This window comes from Eleginops maclovinus, chromosome 22 (assembly GCF_036324505.1).
Source record: "Eleginops maclovinus isolate JMC-PN-2008 ecotype Puerto Natales chromosome 22, JC_Emac_rtc_rv5, whole genome shotgun sequence".
NCBI classification, from domain to species: domain Eukaryota; kingdom Metazoa; phylum Chordata; class Actinopteri; order Perciformes; family Eleginopidae; genus Eleginops; species Eleginops maclovinus.
Genome location: NC_086370.1, coordinates 12,532,478 through 12,550,908, shown reverse-complemented (window position 1 = coordinate 12,550,908; position 18,431 = coordinate 12,532,478). Strand labels below are relative to the sequence as shown.

General features: G+C 40.7%; 2 protein-coding genes across 2 annotated transcripts in view; one reads left to right on the top strand and one right to left on the bottom strand.

The window, feature by feature from the left end:
• Positions 1-1,661: 1,661 nt before the first annotated feature.
• phf3 (PHD finger protein 3) lies at positions 1,662-11,590 on the top strand. The gene is given in 17 exon segments (XM_063874990.1): positions 1,662-1,797; positions 3,243-3,493; positions 3,888-4,013; positions 4,107-5,349; positions 5,706-5,982; positions 6,322-6,364; positions 6,678-6,789; positions 6,882-7,038; positions 7,129-7,245; positions 7,328-7,450; positions 7,539-7,683; positions 8,126-8,312; positions 8,394-8,541; positions 8,638-8,727; positions 8,967-9,162; positions 9,246-9,700; positions 9,702-11,590. Coding segments are annotated over 16 exon segments (4,941 nt in total). The 5' UTR covers positions 1,662-1,797; positions 3,243-3,258; the 3' UTR covers positions 10,989-11,590.
• eys (eyes shut homolog) overlaps positions 11,408-18,431 on the bottom strand; it is a 142,780-nt gene continuing 135,756 nt past the window's right edge. The window contains exons 47-51 of the mRNA XM_063874989.1: positions 17,011-17,155; positions 14,542-14,716; positions 14,187-14,359; positions 13,914-14,075; positions 11,408-13,209 (exon numbers count right to left, since the gene is read on the bottom strand). Coding sequence (XP_063731059.1) covers positions 12,020-13,209; positions 13,914-14,075; positions 14,187-14,359; positions 14,542-14,716; positions 17,011-17,155 — 1,845 coding nt within the window. The 3' untranslated portion in view covers positions 11,408-12,019. The remainder of the gene's footprint in view (positions 13,210-13,913; positions 14,076-14,186; positions 14,360-14,541; positions 14,717-17,010; positions 17,156-18,431) is intronic.

The window sequence follows — 18,431 nt, the reverse complement described above, 5'->3', positions numbered from 1 at the left end:
TTACAAGTATTTGACCATATGTGGATATAAATACAGGGTTTACCATTGTAGCAAAAACAATTGCATACTGAGAGATTTGATAGATAATCAAATAGTAACGTGGATATGATGACCTAGTGGGAACAGCCAAATAAAAACAACCAGGACAGTCTAGTGAGTGGAAAAATACAGCACTTTAGTCACCTTAGCACAAGAAAATATCTAGTCTCATATTACTACATTGAATATATTTCCTAAATGAAAGATTTATCAGTATAAATATATTATTTTGAAGATGTATAGACGGTCAATTTACATCAGTATACATCTTCTTTATGCTGTTAAGCAGTTAAATGCTGGATAGGATACTAGACCATCATACTCCAATTTGAGAATCGTTTAGTTCAAATTGGATAACATTTCGTCTTAAAATGAATAAATAAGTACTGTATGTCTGTGATACTGAACCGTGTTTTTTATGCACCTCTGTTAGAAATGGACTATCAGGGGGTTCTTAACATAACAACAACCTCATTCATGAGCCTCTTCTTCATTTGGCCAGCAGCATTGTTGACCCTGCTTCATTCTTTTAAGTAATGGCTGCTCAGACAGACAGTCACTGTATGCAAACCTGAATCTGAATTTGAATTAGAAACCAAGACAATTTACTTCCTGTGAGACGTAGGGGCAGCTCTTATCTGCTGGTTCATACAGTACAGTGGTGGTTCACAAAACACTATAAACAGGAGCAAACATTACTTTTATGGGGTTCTTATGAAGTAATTTGAATGCATTCATACTGTAATTAAGAATGTTGATATGTGCAGTGCTAAAGGAAAAAACGTAAGGTAGCCTACTTGATCATGGGTAAACTAAACTGTAACTGTCCTAAAACATGAATTAGATAGCAGAAGAAGTCAATCCGATGGCCAAGGTGTCAGAGCTCCACAGATTTGTTATCTTTAACAATGTCCTGCTGTTAGTGTGCAGAGCAAAAGTGGATGCATTCAGAAATACAGTTACTGTATAAAAAATCATTTAAACTTTGAGCACCAAATTTCATTATAAAAATTATCCTTATCCGTACAACCCACGTATATTGTCAGTCATTGTCTTTAATAATAAGAGAGGGCGTTTCTAATATTAGGATGGTCATGAGCTACACAAACTAACTTGTAGGCTATACGTTGAATATTTGTATGTTTACTCAAGAGTCCCAAGTCCATTTTTACTCAACGACGGCGTTATGATCACAGGTTCACTTGAGATGATGCATGCATATGACGACTGGTCATTTTCCATAAAGTTTAACACAAACTTTGATTTCACTGAATGCATGATAGCTTAATATAACCCATAAATAAACCTATAAATGAAGTCACAATTAAACTAACAGATATGTACAAACATAAACAAGAACACACACTATGCATTTGCTTTCCGGTCAAGCGGTGTTCTATTTAAAGTTGCACTATCCAATGTATACAAAAATAGCATCTTTAGTGGGGCTGCTGAAACATTTGAAAAGTTAACTCATACAACATAGCTTGCAATTCAAAAAGTGAACCCTTGTGGACTCGTGTTTATAGAGCATACAGATTGAAAACCCCGATCATAAAAGTATAATGTAGAAATGTGTATTGTCCGCACTATCAACTGCTAAGCTACCTGTAAACAGAAGCCACGTGACAAGCAGCTCTGCCTGTCAGGGCTTTGCAGCAGCAGGACGAATGACGGCCGAGTTGGAGGAAGTTACTGGGGGCAGCTGTGCTAATGTAACCTTACACGAGTTGGATACAGCATTGCAGTATAGGAGAGGTAAGAGCGTTATACATGAAGATAAATATTTCTAAATATCCGAACTGATCCGGTTGAGCAGATGCGTGTGGTCGTGATCATCTAACGACCGTTAGCAGCACTCAGGCTACAAACAAACTTGTAGTTTAAGGCCTAACGCTAAAGCGAACCAACTAGCCTGTCTGACAGATTAAGCACCGAGCGATATAAATAAACCTGTACAGATTTTACACAATATTTTTTTGCCGATCTGGCCTTTATTGTTTTTGATCCAAATGATATTCACAGCAACAGTGCATGAGTTTAACACAGTAAGTTACCTTGGGTGGTAACTTCCTTCTTATGCTAGTGTTAGCTTGCTAACAATGCTAGTATTCTGCAGCAGATTGTTGTTAGCCGTTTTATAACGCTAGCATGCTAACTAGCAAACACTTTATACATTGCGAGAACTAGGTCACAGAAACCCTGTGTTTCAAATTGGGATTAAGTAATAGTAGGGATCATTAAAATTAAACCCGTCTGGGGTTCTGCTAACATATTAACGTAACGTGTTTTTTTTATGGACTGTTTATTTGTGGCCTGCACAAGAATGTGTAATGTAACTTTATTGTAAAGGAAGAGCAACTTGCTAGTAATTTAACCATAGCTTTGCTTTTGATGGTCTTCCAAGTTGGCCACTGTAAAAGCTTGTTTTTCACTTGCAGAAATAAACCTAAAGTTTACTTGCAATGACCTTTAGGCTATGTAAATGCGAAATGGCCAAAACTGAGATTATGCGAGGTTTTCTTAACGCAGCCTGAACCCAGCGGGACAGTAAACGGGCAACATTTACAGGGGATTGAGGCATCTCAGAAGCAAAGTTGAAAGCTCCCTGTCACTCTATTTTGAACAATTAAAAAGGGAAAATCCGTCAGTAAACAATCACCTTTCGAGTTGAAGTTGTTTTCTCTACAGGTTAACCTTTATAAGTGTGTTATAACCTGGCTGTATAATCCAAAACCACCGAACATTCAGGATAAGGGGCCCTTAAAATTGAGACATATTGGACCCCACGCAACCTAAAGGCACAGATATCATCTTCAAAAATAAACATAAATGCGTGTTCCTTAAAACTTTAAAATCCCACAAGGTTGTCTGAAGCTCCAAATACTTTTGGTCCATAATAAACAAATATGTCGATATACAGTATATTTCTAAATTAAACATTAGTTATTTATGATAGGAAAGTCGTATTTCTGTTTTGTTTCTTGGTTATAGACTACTGTACTGCCTGTTGCTGTGTATTTCTGTGGAACAAGGGAGTTTGCTCAAAACGAATGAATATCTGCTCATCCTTACTATCTTGCTGAGATAAGACATGTATCAAGAAAGTATTTCTTCAATAATTATTCATAAACTTAGCATGATCAATATGGGTGATTTGATTCCAGCTTTTGCTAAATTCTGTCTGTCTTCTTTTCAAACAGGAAGGCAGCAGCATTCATGGATATTGTGGACACCTTTAACCATTTAATACCCAGTGACCAGTTGGATGACTCCCTGATAACAAGTCAGAATTTGGAATGTGAGGCCAGTAATGAGTTTGGGACAGGACTCCGACTGGAAGAGTCGCTGAAGAACATGCTCAGTGACAAAGACCCGATGTTTGGATGTGCGAGCTCTCAGTTCAATCTGCTGGACAATGAGGACTCCACTTTTCCGATTGCTGGTTCAACAGGTATGTCAACGAACAAAATACAAATGTCTAATGCTGATTTGTATAGATACCAATCTTTGATTTAAAGCTAATTTACATACTATATAGATCTTTCTAGAAAAGGTTCCAAGTAAACACAATGTTTCACTAACATTATTTATTCATGAGCAGTGGCTTTTCACTTAATGCTAGTTTTAAATTGTACACAAATATTTTGGTGTCAGCATATCAGGCATTGAATTCAAACTATTGCTTTTTGAATGTTTGATTTCACCCAATTGCGGTCTCCAATGTGTATTTCATTCATTTTTTGGACCGTTATGATTGCCAATTCACTTTCTTTTGGTGTTAAATGTATACATATTGAAAAATATATTTGATTCACAGGAAGATTAAATACATGTATTTGTTTCAGCTGTTGCTGCTCCCAGTGATGGTTCAGCACCCACAGGCCACAGCGGTGAACTGGACATTGCAGAGACTTCGCAAGTCAAGCGACCTGTTGGCAGGCAAAAGAAACGTCCAAGTCATTTAGAAAACGGTAATCTGCTCATTAAGCTTCCCATTTCCGCCATATGACACCTTTAATTACAGGTGGCGTGATACTTATTTTCTATATTTTGTTCTGAAACAGACACATCCACCAACACCATGATCCGAGGACGAATAGGAAGGAAACCAGCAAACAGGCTTCAGAAGTCCTTTCTTATCGAGAAAGGCGTTAAAGGCGCCCAGCTGAAGAAAGAACTAATTCTGGGAGGGCGTGTTAATGTTAATGATCTTCAAGGTGGATTATGGCTGAATCCTTCTGTTGTATTGAGACGATTGACTGTCACAATTGCAGGATTTAAGATTGAGCTGCTTCCAGGACCTTCTTACACACACAATGTCGAAGGGAGCCTTGATGGTGGTTTTGCGTATGCTGGGGACATTGGGTTTGCTGTGCTGCCAGGTGATACCATCAGTGTACAGAATCCCACACCTGAGAATGTGGCAGCGGTGGCTGAAGTTAAGAAGAGCTCGACTGATGATGCAGCCCTGGGGCTCGGCCCTTATGTGAATCCCAACGACGTGCAGACCTCCAACGGGACTTTGATGGGGAGTGCCTGCACGCAAGAGACAAAAGACGACAATCATAGTGTTCCTGAAAAACAGAAAACAGTCGGTAAAGAAAAAGATGGCATCAAAGAGCCACAAAACATTCAGAATAGCACAACCACTGTTAGTAACAAGACGAATGATAAGGAAAAACAACAGATTGTGGCCAAAACACTACCCAGGTCGAAACAACTGCCTTCTAACAAGAATAAGGACTTGGTTTCTGATAAACCAAATAACATGGTTAAGGGACATAAAGTAACCCAATACATGCCATCCAAAATCCAAAGAGAAGACCTGCACAGAATGAAGAATCTCAAGGAAAAGAAAGAAATTTCACCTTTGAAAAGGCCTGCAGAAATCCCCCAAAGTGAGCACGCTACTAAAATGCAAAAGACACAGGGCACAGGAGAGAGTAAAGGGAAGCCAAGCTCTCTCATGAAGAAGAGCCCATCATCTGGCAACCGTGTTGATCAGCAGGGAACCACTAAACATACGCCACCCAATATCTCCAAGCTTGAGACGGGTTATCAATCACCTTTAAAATTGACGGAAGAGGGGGGGCAGGAAAAGCCCAAACTGAAAAAGCCAGAAAAGATTCTTCAAAGACAGAAAAGTAAAACTCAAAGAAGCATCTCCGTGGATGAGCCGCAGCTGTTTATTCCAGACAATGCTCCTTCTGTGAAGAAGGAGAATGCTGAGGAGCAAACCGCTAACAGTGAGACAGTATGGGATGCAAACAACTGCTGCGGCCTGTGCCAGAACCAGCACAACAACACGTAAGTTTTGCAAAACAGATCGTTTTGTTATTCAAACCTAATTAGTGTCTGTTGTAGATTTAACTTTACAGATGGTTTTTCAGTTTTTTATAGAACTTTGAACAATTTTGAATGATTGATAGTTGAACATCTACCCCGCACAACCTGCAATAGTCAAAAGATGATAGACATAAGAAGGAAAGGCAAAAGTTACCACGGTCTTTGTATAAATATCAAAAGACCTGACTGCCTTACAATCAAATGAGTGTTGTAAACAAAAATTCAGTTGTTCTATCGGTAATTGTAGTGTGAGAGAATTTATCTGCTGCACAGAATGCTTGAAAAACACCTTTTAATGACGTCTGTTCTTTGCTTAGGTTCATGGTAGGCTGCGGTCGCTGTGAAGACTGGTTCCACGGCGACTGTGTTGGGCTCGACCTGACCAAAGTACGCGAAATGGAGGAGGAAGATCAAATGTACGTGTGCTTGAAGTGTTGCGAGGAGGAAAGCAAAAAGGTTCAGCCCGAGCTGCCCATTGCAGCCAAACCAGAAGTTAAAGCTAAGACGGAGGAACAGGATGTAAGATCGCCTCCCAAGCCCCAACCAGGACCCTCCCCGAAACTCACCTCGGGAAGTGTCAGACCAGTAAGAAATGTAAGCAGCGACACCTTGAGGTCCTTGATAAAGCTGTTTGATCATGTATCAATTTAAATCTTTCAATACAAAGGATATTTTATGTGTTTCCCCAGGACCTCTGATATTAATCATAGCCAGTGTCAACACTGTACAATGCTTGGTTGTTTTTTCACTTTTACTTTGCCTCTACAGAAGGTTTGCACGTGGGTGTGTGGTTAACAAGATGTACCCACAAATACTCACCCTGTATTTGAAATATTTGGCCAGGGGTTCAAATATTTTCTGTGGGGTCTTTTTAATGTTGTTTTTATTTCATGAACTAACCATGATGCTTTCCCCACTTCTTTCCTTAAATAGGATCCTGACAGGAGGCAGTCCACTGATTCAGCTCATAAAACAGGTACTTTTTAAGAAGCTCAATTGTTGAGAGACTTGGATGGACAGTTCAAACTACTATCTGACATTTAAAAGACCAAATGATGAATCAAGAACATTTTTTGCAGATTATTTGATAATGAAAATAATTATTAGTTTCTGCCCTAAATGTCATCCACATTTACATCTACAACTTGCAGTCTTATTCAAAACAGAAGATAATAAAAAGTCTCTCTGTCTTTTCTTGGATATTTGATAACAGCAGTCTTGTATCACAACTCTGTGTCAAATCCCTGTTCCCCACTTGCTCAGTAGATATCTTCATTCTGTCCTCACAGGCTTTTATCTGAAAGACTCAAAAAGTAAGACTTCAGGTTCAAAGAAACCCGTGTCAGTGGAGGCGATTAGGCGAAGTGTGCGGGACTCTCTGAAAGAAATCCTCATACAGAGGTACGTTTTTCATGAGAAAAGTAATTAAAAGATAAACTGACGTGTATTTTTTTATTGAAAACTTAACAAACAACTAACTTTCTGCACCCCAGGTTGAAGGAGTCTGATTTGAAAGTCTCAGTGGAGAGGGCCTCTGAACTTGCCAAGAAGACAGAGAGAGAGCTTTTCCACTTGTATAAAGACACTGACAACAAATACAAGAACAAGTACAGAAGCTTGATGTTCAACCTTAAAGACACTAAAAATAATGTAAGTATCATTGTAAACCAGGCATGATTCAAATGTACTGAGTGTTAATATATTCATAGTTACACTAGCTCTTTTGATGTATTTTTTTAGGTCCTCTTTAAGAGGGTTCTCAAAGGGGAAGTTTCTCCCAGTAACCTGATTCGAATGAGCCCCGAGGAACTGGCCTCCAAAGAATTGGCTGCTTGGCGACAAAGGGAGAACCGACATGTAAGTAAAGCTTTCCTGTGAGAGTGAGTATGCCAACAAGTTCAGCAGCCCTCTAAAAAGCAATATATTCCTTATTTGACAGACTATTGAGATGATTGAAAAGGAGCAAAGAGAGGCGGAGAGACGGCCGATCACTAAGATCACACACAAAGGAGAAATTGAAATTGAAAGCCAAGAACCAGTGAAAGCACCTGAGCCTGCAGAGGTAAGGGACACAACAAATATTACTCTAAATGATTGTCTTTTGTGGCGACATGTTTGCTTCAATGTGTATTATTTTCTCCCCTTGTCAGCTGGATTCTCCTCCCAAAGTTAGCGAAGTCACAGCCGAACCTCCAAAAACCCCTGAGAAGAAAGCAGAGGGTACCGGCACAGAGAAAGACACCACCAACCAACACAAGTCTCACTTATTTGACCTACACTGCAAGATCTGCACAGGTAAACCCTGAAATAAAAAATAAATAGGATAATCAGAGAGGAGTTATGGCACAAAAAAACAAAACCTTGCAGAATTCGAGATGCTTGTCAACGGCTGACCCAATCAGTTGAAACCCAAAGGAACCAAGCAAGACAACAGTAGAACAGCAACCATCGCATTCTCCAAGCTAAAAATACAGATTTGTCAATGGGGTCTGGTGGCTTTGATGAGGCAGTTGCCTGTAGGAAAAACCCGACTAGTGGTAATATCAGAGGGTGAACATATTCTAAATTTAGTTTACACTTAAACTTCTACTTTTAGGTGGCTAAAATTAGTTTTGCTGCTGCCCTGGTCCACAGAAGTACATTAGATGTCATCCAAACTTTCCATGTGTTTTCCCGCTCATAACATGTCATTACCCAGAGTTACCAACTTGTGTTGTTGTTTCTTTATTTGAAAAAGGTCGAATGGCGCCACCTGCGGAGGAGGTGCCGACCAAGGTGGTTAAAGTTGCCACTACAGTTGTTAGGAGGCAGTCCACAAAAGCAGAAGAGACGAAGAGCACAGGAACCCCTGGAGTGGACGAAGACCTGCACCTCACTGTTTTAGAGGAAAGCTTCCGGAGCGCTCAGTCAGGCTACGATGGAAGGTCAGCAGTCATTTCTGATGATGTGTGTTTCTGTCTGGGTTTTTTTTTAAGCTAGCTCAATTACTGTTGTGTGCGCCACAGGTCGGATCATGTAGCTGGAAGGGATGAAGAAGCTGCTTTCCTGTCAAACTTAAAGTGCCTGTGGCAAGGACTCCTTTACATGCACGCTGTGGCGAAGTTAATGACGAAAGCCTTCCCTGTTTCAGGCATTATGGACAACTTGACTGAGGTAAAGTGGAAACAATCAACATATTTCGAGTTTGAACAACTGCTGCTAAACTAAGTCCTGCCACTAACGTTGGTTCTTTATTTCCTCTCTCCACAGGACCTTCCAGACAACATTCAAGTTGGCGGAAGGATAAGTCCACAGATTGTATGGGACTACTTAGAGAAGATTCGGGCAATGGGAACAAAAGTACGTTTCTGGCAGCTTTCCGACTGAAAGGGATTGAACGGCCTGTAGTAAAATTCCGTCATTAAATATGATCAGCAAGAATTACAAATGTTTCATTGTAATCGAGAGCAGCTTATGTCCATACTATTAACATCCACATGCAATGCATTATAAAGCTGCTCTGTTGAAGATTGATGTGCAAACCTCTGGCACTTGGATTGAGGATTTTTACTGACGCATGCTTTTTCTTTTATTAAAAGGAGGTGTGCCTGATCCGCTTCTCCCCCGAGACAGAGGAAGATGAGATCTCCTATACTCTCCTGTATGCCTACTTCAGCAGTCGTAGGCGTTTCGGGGTGGTGTCCAATAACCGGAAACAAGTGAAGGATATGTATATCATTCCTTTGGGTGCCACTGAAAAAGTCCCACATCAGCTTGTTCCCTTTGATGGGCCAGGTAAGGAACATGAAACATACATTATTTTTCTCTCTGTAGGTGACATTACATTTCTTATTTTGCTTAATCTTTTCCTTTGACAGGTTTAGAAAACAACCGTGCCAACCTTCTTCTTGGACTCATCATTCGCCAGGCACCTAAAAGGGAATTTCTTCCTGTGGACATGAACGAAACTGCCAGGATTATTCCGGAAATCAAGCCCATCACCATTTCCACAAAAGAAACCAGAGCGAAAGAGGAGGAGGAGAAACGTTTCATCTCTTCCTTGACTACTGCACATAAAAAAGAAAATGACAAACCACTTAGCCCTGCTGAAGAAGTGAAAGAGCCGATTACAGAGTCTACGGAAGAACCATCTGCCTCAGAGGAGCCCAACAATCAGGAGCCCCGAAAACCACTGCGCTTTCTTCCAGGTGTGTTATTAGGCTGGGGTGGGGAATTGCCACCTCTGCCAGATGTTGGAGGTAAACCTGCAACAACAGCAGATGAAACCCAGAAGACCCAACCAGCTCTAAAAATAGAGGCCTACAACTGGAAGCTTAAAAAGTCTAACAGCTGCTGCACAACGAGAGCGCTTTGTCATCAGGAAGAAGGAAGCTAAACCTGTTAAAGCTCAACCGGAACTATCCAGCCCGACTCATACATCTGTTGCTAACAACCCATCAGGAAAGGATGCTGCAGCGGTGACCCACAGTGCACCAGTCTCTCTGAAAGATAAGCCTCCAGATGTATCGACCGATGTGTTCTTAGCGAGCCTTTCAGCAGCTCCGAGTGGGACTGAAACCAGCAGCGCCGCTTCTTCGAACAAAGGCGAAGTTGGCCTTTTGTCTGAGAGTGAAAAACCCCCATCTGAAGGGAATTCTTTGTCGCTAACCAAGGCTTCTCCAGCTTATAGCTCAAAACCTCCTTTAAGTGGAATATTGAAAAAATCTTCAGCCTATTCCAGTGTGAATGAAGATAAAACAGCGGTGCTACAAAAAGATGAAGAAAGCCACCACGCTCCTTTGAGCCCCAAACCTGTTCCTGTTGTGAGCATTACTAGAAAAGAGCCAGTTACACTATTTCACCAAGGGTATTTACAGCTTTCTCAAGCCAAGAGCAAACCCAAGGAAGAAAAACAAACAACTATTCCATCACCGGTGAGTGAAAAGGAGAACCCGGGCACATCCCAGGCTGAGGCTAAAGCACTTCAGACAGCATGTGCTGCTACAGAAGGACCACAGGCAGCGTGCTACACAGAGCTCAAGCAGGACTCTGTAATGGCACCAGCTATCTCAGCACACAGCGATGCACCCATCCCATCACAGCAGCCTCAGGTACCTGTCAGCTACGACTACACTACAGGGCCTCAGCCTAACACTTTCTCCAGCCACCACCCCCAGGATCAGAGCCACAGTGCACCGTGGGCTCAGAATAGCTCGTTGGACGCTCTTGCTGCTCTTCAATCCCAGTACGCAGAGAGCTTTCCCGAACCAGCTCCCGCACCTCCGTCCCTAGCTAAAGAATACAAGCGTGAAGAGGAGAAATACAATGATCCGTGGGAGAGGCCGCGCACATCGGAGGACAGAGACCACCACGGAAGGCACAGCCATCACAGGGACACTCATCACGGGAAAAAGAGCCGAAACCACGACAGGGAGAGGAGGCGTGATCGTAGCCACGAAAGAGAGAGGAGCAGGCACCGCGGACACTCGGACGACCGCTACAGTGAGAAGAGGAAAGAGAGACACCACAGCGACGATCACAGCAGCCGTAATAAGGACAGGCACAGACACAGGAGGGACTCTGACTATGAGAATGGACGGAGAAGCTCAAAAGACAGTTAATTATGTTTTTAGTTTTCAATGAGTGGAGGGGCTTCAAGAGAGAATGTTGGTCACTAAGCCGATTCAAAACACTTGATGGTGAAGTTGTTTGTTATTTTATACAACGGTCCACAGCTTGTCTGCCATTTCCTTCATAGAAGCTCCATTTGATGTTAATAACAATACAGCCAAAATAAAATATAATTTCAGTCGGATTGTGAAGACTCTTCACGCCAAGAAGAACTTATTATTGGAACAATTTAAACATTTTAACCTTTTTATTGTATATATCGAGTTCATCTTTGAGCTGCCGTGACTACAAATGATCAGTAAATGTTTTCAGTTTTGTGTTAACATATGAACAAAGTGTGGACCATCTGGTGAACATTTTAAGTTGGCATGAATGTAACACATACAACCTTTAACTGAGTACCATGACCCAAACAGCAGCTTTTCTTTTCCCCCCCATTTCAATTCTTTTAAATTGCTTAATTATTTTTTAAACTTACTTTTTGGGGAAAAGTATGTACATTTTGGCTTGTAATATACATTAGAGATGACGTGTGCCTTTGCACTGTGTGTTTATGTACAGTTCGTAATAAAGCTAATTCTTTTTTATTATTGATTATAAACAAACGTGTTATATTTCTTTCTAAATGTATTAAAGGTAAAAATCACTTGGATACAGATTTAAATTGTTATATATTAACATGATTTTAGACATTTGGCTTTTTGTTTTTTCTTGCTGGAATGAAATGACTAATGTTCAGGCCTCACAACACACTTGTTTGAAATATTTAATCATAAAAGTTTTATTAAGTCTACTTTGAAACATTCAATCTACCCGTCTTCCAGTGATTTCATCATGATCTTTCAATCAGTCAGATGGAAATCAAGCTGTACAATGTTGCTGAAACAAGTTTAAAAATACAGTTTAGTGTCAACAACATTTTAACCTAACTAGTCTTCAAAAATCGCCTCTGACTATTAGTAGTAGTGTGTTAAAAAAACACAACTAATGTAGAGTTTACCATCGCCTAACAATATCACTACTATTCATTGCCCTCGTAAACATCAAAACCCTCACTGTTCCTGAGAAACTGCAGTGGCTTAGTATCTTTAAACAAAAAAACATTTCTTAGATTTCCTTCAAAGCCTTTTGAAAACAACCCAGAAGTAACAATTGATACATTTCTGAACACTTCAAACCCCCCAAAGTAAAGCTGACCCCCGTAGTTTAAAGCCACGTAACGCTCAAACGGGTCTAAATCCTGGAGGACTCTCTTATTGTCCACAACCACCTGGATAATGGTGCTGTTTAAAGATATAGAGACATTGTGCCACGTGTCGCAGCACAGTGTGACATTCCTGAGAGTTATTGGCAGGGAAAGTCTCTCCCCAAGATTCACCGCAATTTTGAGGTGGCCGTTTTCAAGTCCCACTGCGAGGTAGTCATCATCTTCATGTTCAGCCTTCCCCATCCACATTACCAAACTGTTATTTGAGTTAGTTTTAAAGCTAAAAGAAACCTGTGTGTATTTAAAATTCCTCGTGTTGTATCTCGGGTCCTGGTATTTAACAAATGAGCTTCCCACAAACTTGAGAGTGTCCGTGGCTATTTCTGAGTCGCAGTACCTCCCACCCCATCCCAAAGGGCATATGCAGCGGTATGAGGTAACACCAGATGGGGAACATAAGGAACCCTGTTTGCATACGGGGTTTAAACAGCTTACAGACTGGTTACACACAGAGCCAGTCCATGATGGTGGACACACGCACATAAATGAGTCACCTCCTGTTGACCTGCACTGTCCTCCATTTTTGCACACCTTGTACCCACAGGCGGTCCCATCCCAGTCCCCTACATTTGCTCCACTTATAGCCCCCGTCTCTGTTAACTCAAACTCTTCCCCGTTCAGTATGAGTTCTCTTAAACCACCAGTGAAGCCCACCGGCTCCATTTCTGTTGCTTCTGTGGAGACGAAGCTTAAGGTTGACACGCCCCCAATGAAGATGTCAGTAGCAACATCGAGAGTGGTCATCCCCCGAGTCACATCCTCTCTAGTCTCCTTGCTGTCCAGACTGAGAAAGCCTTGGTGACCGACCCGGCCAGCCTTCACCGTGTGCCAGGTCCTGCTGCCTAAGTCCACTCGCTCAACAGACTGCAGGATGTGGGGGCCATCCCCGAGATTGTACCGCAGCTGGACAAACCCTGATGTCAAAGAGAGGCACAAGAAGTCTCCTGTTGGAAGAAAATAAAACGGTCATACTTTTTAGTCGTGATGTCTCTCCGTTAAAGGGTCAGTCCACTAACAGTTTTTGTATTATACAAAAAGTACACGTTTTTCAATTTGTGACCAAACTCACAGGAACATAGTTGGTGTCAAGACACTATTCACTTTTCAAATGTAAAGTTAAAGGGCTCCGAGCCACACATGCACTTCTTCTTTTAATGCTGACAACTTATGACGAATGAAACTATTACTTTGTTGGCTTTCTCTGTGACTTTATGACGACATTGTCATGAAATACTTTACTATCTATTTTATATACTACACTATGACTTTTTATGTTTTATTTTAACATCACATTAGACAGTGTTTTCACTTTTTGACACATATTCTTATTGAGGTTACAATATAATACCAATATGCTAGATTTAAGATGCATGAAATACTTGCAATTTGAAGAATAATTAAAGCAACTCTTTTATTGGTTCTTATAGCTATTTATTTCCTACTCAAAAGACTGTTCTCAAAAGGTAAGTGCAATGGGTAAATCATTTATTTTGTATTATACTGTGGAATAAAAGGATCAGTGGCATATATAATGTGTGCCATGTTGGCAGATAGCAAATAGTAATCCTGGATATCAACACATTGACATTCTGCAAAGCAACTTTAACACTTCCTTAATTTAAATAAAGCAGCTTATTGATGTCCTCACCAGATCTGGCACTGAGGTGCTGTGCAGTGTACACAAGGATGCCATCAGGTGATAAAGGCTGGAACTGCAGCTGCAGAACCGTCCTGTGTCTAATGCTCATAGGCGGGAATGACATCCATGAAGACTGGTTACCACTGAAGAACGGATCACTGATGGTCACAGCTGTCACAGGCAACAAGATATAGCAGTTAAATAATTGAATGGTGAAGGTCTTGTGTTAATAAATAAATATAAAACATATATAATGATAAAGTTAAGGTTCAGTGACGCAACCTTTCTCGCAGTAGAGCCCTGCGGTCCCCAGGGGGCACTGGCAGGTATATCCTTTGGGCAGAGGGATGCAGGTGGAACCGTGGGCACACAGAGGCGGGGGGCTGTGCTCCACATCACACACAGACACCGTCTCAGAACAGAGTGCTCCTTTCCATCCAAATGGGCACTGGCAACTGCAGAGGGACACAGTCAGGCTCTGTGAAAAGCTTGTAAATGCTGTCGATTCCTTTCGCTATACTAATAAATAATAAATACTTTGTGAGGGTTAATTCCTCTCATCCATAAAGCCATTCACAAGTGGATTTGTTGCGAATAATCAAAATAATTATCCCAAATGTCACTTATTTTTACTTACTACACAGATGAGCCAGAGTCCACACATTTCCCCCCGTTTCTGCAGTGAACATGAACACAAGGGGTGACTCCACACTGACCCACGCTGCGCCCAAAGGCTGGATGTCCCGCAGGCTGTCCCAGCACTTGGAACTTTCTGTCTCTTCTTGTACGAAACTGCACATCAAAAATGCACCCTTTAAAAAAAAGGACAAACACACCCACTGTATGTCAGAGGGATATCTTTTTTATTCATCTGATAAGGGATTATCAGAGGAAACACAACATTTTAATTTCCTTGTATGAGAATTAATGTTGGGCATACTAAATGTGAATATTCTGAGTTAGAATGATTTAAAAAAGGGTTTGAAGTTAACTTGTTGGATGGTTTTTGAATCGTGTGACACCACAGGGGTTATTATGAAGTATAAATACTTAATTCCAAATGTTTTTGTTGATGTTGATGTTAACTCTTGAATTTGATGGAATAAATTATCTGCAGTCCCTGCAGTACACATCCTAGAAGTCCGAGTTCTTAAATGAAATTTCTCTGCCTTTCTCTTCTCATGCATCTCCCTCATCATATTTGCTTTTTGCTCTCATGATTCCATTTTATCCAGACAATATTTGCTTTGGCCTGTACCTGCAGAGCACTGGGCCTTCTATAAATATAAGGCCTGAGCACAAGCCACGGAGTCATGTGCACATGCTGACTCCCATCTCTCTGCTGCATTAGTCATTGGCATAAACAGGATGCAGGGAAAATGTCATGCTCATTCATGAATATTCATGGCATGATGCTGTCTTCTTGGCAGACTCAAGTGATGGTTGCCGAGCTGCAAACATCGTAAAGCGAAGCAGATTTATAAGGAAGATTATTAAAGTTAGGTATTTTTTGGTTTTTGCGGTTCTTACTGACTCTTATTACAAAGAACCAAGAACCAGAGGAGCCAAGTCTGGTATTAATAAATGTCAGAGAAGAAGCTGTGCACAGTGAATGTGCAGTGAACTTGGCTTCACAGAAAAAAATAGTCAGAATGTAGTTCCTGTGGCAGTCTTTAAAAATCTAAATAAAATATATCACCATGCTATTGATATTGCAGTCATATCTTGTGATATTGTGTAAAATTACCATAGTAAGCAAATGAGGCCAACAGCTTGTTTAGTTAGGTCACAGTCACCTTTCACTCCACAATTCTAACCGTTCACCCTTGGGCGGACATTAATGCAAAATTTGAAGGAATACTCTCAAGGCGTTCATGAGAAAGGGAGGCAGAAGGTCACAGCAACCTTTAGCTTTCGACCTTTGACCACCACCACTTCCTCTTTGAGTCGTAGTTAATGTTTGTGCCAAATTAGAAATGTTTCGCTCAAAGCGTTCCATGCCACATTCAATGGAATGTTTTCTATAATGAACATAGGGATACACGTACTGTATGTAGAGTTGTACAACCCCATTTATTTTTGCGCCGGTACTGACCCTCAATATTTTTCAACAAGTGTGCTAAAGAAATATCTGCATGCTTAAAAAACATTTCACGTTTTTTGATCAACAGCTCAAATAGAGTGAGTGATTTTTTTCACCACCCAGCTGCCGCAGTACCTCCTCTGCCACCTTTCCAAAGGGAAGTGTGGATCTGTTGATAACTGGGAGTGAAGTGCATTATCAGTGTGTTCACTGCCAGCCATCATGATTAGGGCTAGAGGAAGGTCACACAGATCTGATTAGACGCTCATGAGTTCTCATTACATCCCGAGCAGAGAGGTTATGGTACCACCAGCGTCGCCTGACTCAGGTGGTGCTCACCATTACAGGGGAGTACGACAGGCTGATACAGCATGGGCCGACTAATGCTTTACCATAGCTGATTCCATTTTGAAAGGTTTATTTGATGAGCAAAAAAAAAAGAATTACACAGTGATAAATGAGCAAACACAAAAAATCGCTCCAGTCCTTAAATAAATAAAAAGCTCTTGATCATCTCAAATGGATCAGCCATGACATCTTATAATAACCAGCTTCATAGCTGTAGTGCAAAGACTGCTGAATCTGGTTATGATGATATTCATAGCTGTTGTCATCATTACGGTTATGGCAATTTTGCTCCACAGCCCCGAGCATTAGCAGCACAATGAATCCTCTCCAGAATACAATCCTATATGGGGTCACCTGAGAGAAAGCACAAAAGATGTTGATGATGACAAAGATCATTTGTATGGCAGCCTTGTTCATGTGACTTATCAGCAGTGAAATGGATTTGCACACAACGCAAACTGCACATGGGTGTGAAGTGATTAAAGGGTGCAGACACAATCAACCTCAATGCTCTGTTCAGGCCTCATACAGCAGTCCGAGCCTGTAACTCCCTTTTCCATTACACGCCTCCCCCTCTGCTTACAAATAGACCGAAATCCTTGGAGGAAGTCAAAGCACAGGTGCTTTTACTCCAGACAACAGTGTTGGGCTGTAATAAAGCCGTTGCTGTCTTACCCTGAAAGCCATTACGGAACCTGGATCCAAGTGGCAGGAGTTCAGGGGTGTACTCATTATATCCACCCACAAAGAGCTGGTTGAAAACATTGAGGCCTATCAGGGGGCCCGGAGAGGATCCTGTTCTGTTACGTTGCCCGTCAACCTGAGAAAGACATGATAAAATGTCAATTCAAAGCACAAATTGGCTGCCTCCATAGCTTTTCACTGTTGCTGCATACTTTTTCAGCTGGTGGGTAGGTCCAAGTACTCAAATCTTGTACTTGAGTAAAAGCAGAAATATCAGAGTGCAGGAATACTAATCATATTTTACAAGTCCTGCATTCAAATGTAGCTCAAGTAAAGCATCAACATATACCTAACGTACCAAAAGTAAAAGTACTTATTCTGCAGATTGTTCCATTTCAGAATAATATATCATATGTTTTGATTATAATTATTGATGCATTCATTTCTTTATCAAAGCTGGTAAAGGTGCAGCTAGTTTTAATTAATGTCTGCAGAGTAGCTTGTGAATGTTACCCTAGGTTTAAATAAAGGCCTTTTTAAGAATTGTTTATATTTCACAAAATTAAACCAAAATCTTCCAAGTAACTAAAGTACAAAATAAATTCAGTGGAGTAAAAGTACACTATTTAACTGATTTGTAGTGAAGTAGAAGTACAAAGTAGCATAAAAAGGAAATACTCAAGTAAAGTTCAAGTATCTCAGAATTGTACTAAAACACAGTATTTGAGTACATGTACTTTCCCCACCTCTGTTTTTCAGTCACACTTAGATGATGCAAACATCCTTTTCCTGATCACTGGACCAAAAATGATTTGTTGGTACTTACAAACCTGATGTGTTCCCAGAAATCATTCACCTTACTGTGACACCATTTACAAGCCTGCATCACCGACACTGGGCAGGACAGATCTCTAAAGTGTTTATGTGCGGATGTACACAGTGTAATACATAAAAAAAAGGTTGGACTAAAATGCCAATAAATGAGTGGCAAGAACAAAATTAAAAAGTATGTATCCGAGTTCCGAGTTAAATATCACTTTACAAAATACTATTCCCAATATGCACTTTGCAACTCTTTTGTATTATCTGGTTGATGTTCAACTGCACTTTGTTTTAGTGGCTCTGTGTGCAATGATAAAAAAGTTAAATATAGTGAAAGCAACAACAATATATACATAGATTCTACTTGATACACATGCAAGTCAGAAGGGAATAACATGAAATATTTGTACAAAAAATGCTGTTAAAGGAAATACATATTGTTTCCTATCCCTTTAATTATCTGGTGAATCCTTAACCTTACGAAACCTTTGAATGATTTAAACCTCATAGTTGGAACCAGAATTGTGTATTGAAGCTCTTCTGGTGGCCCAACACCTTTCTAATTCACAAATATGACGCCAATCCAAACA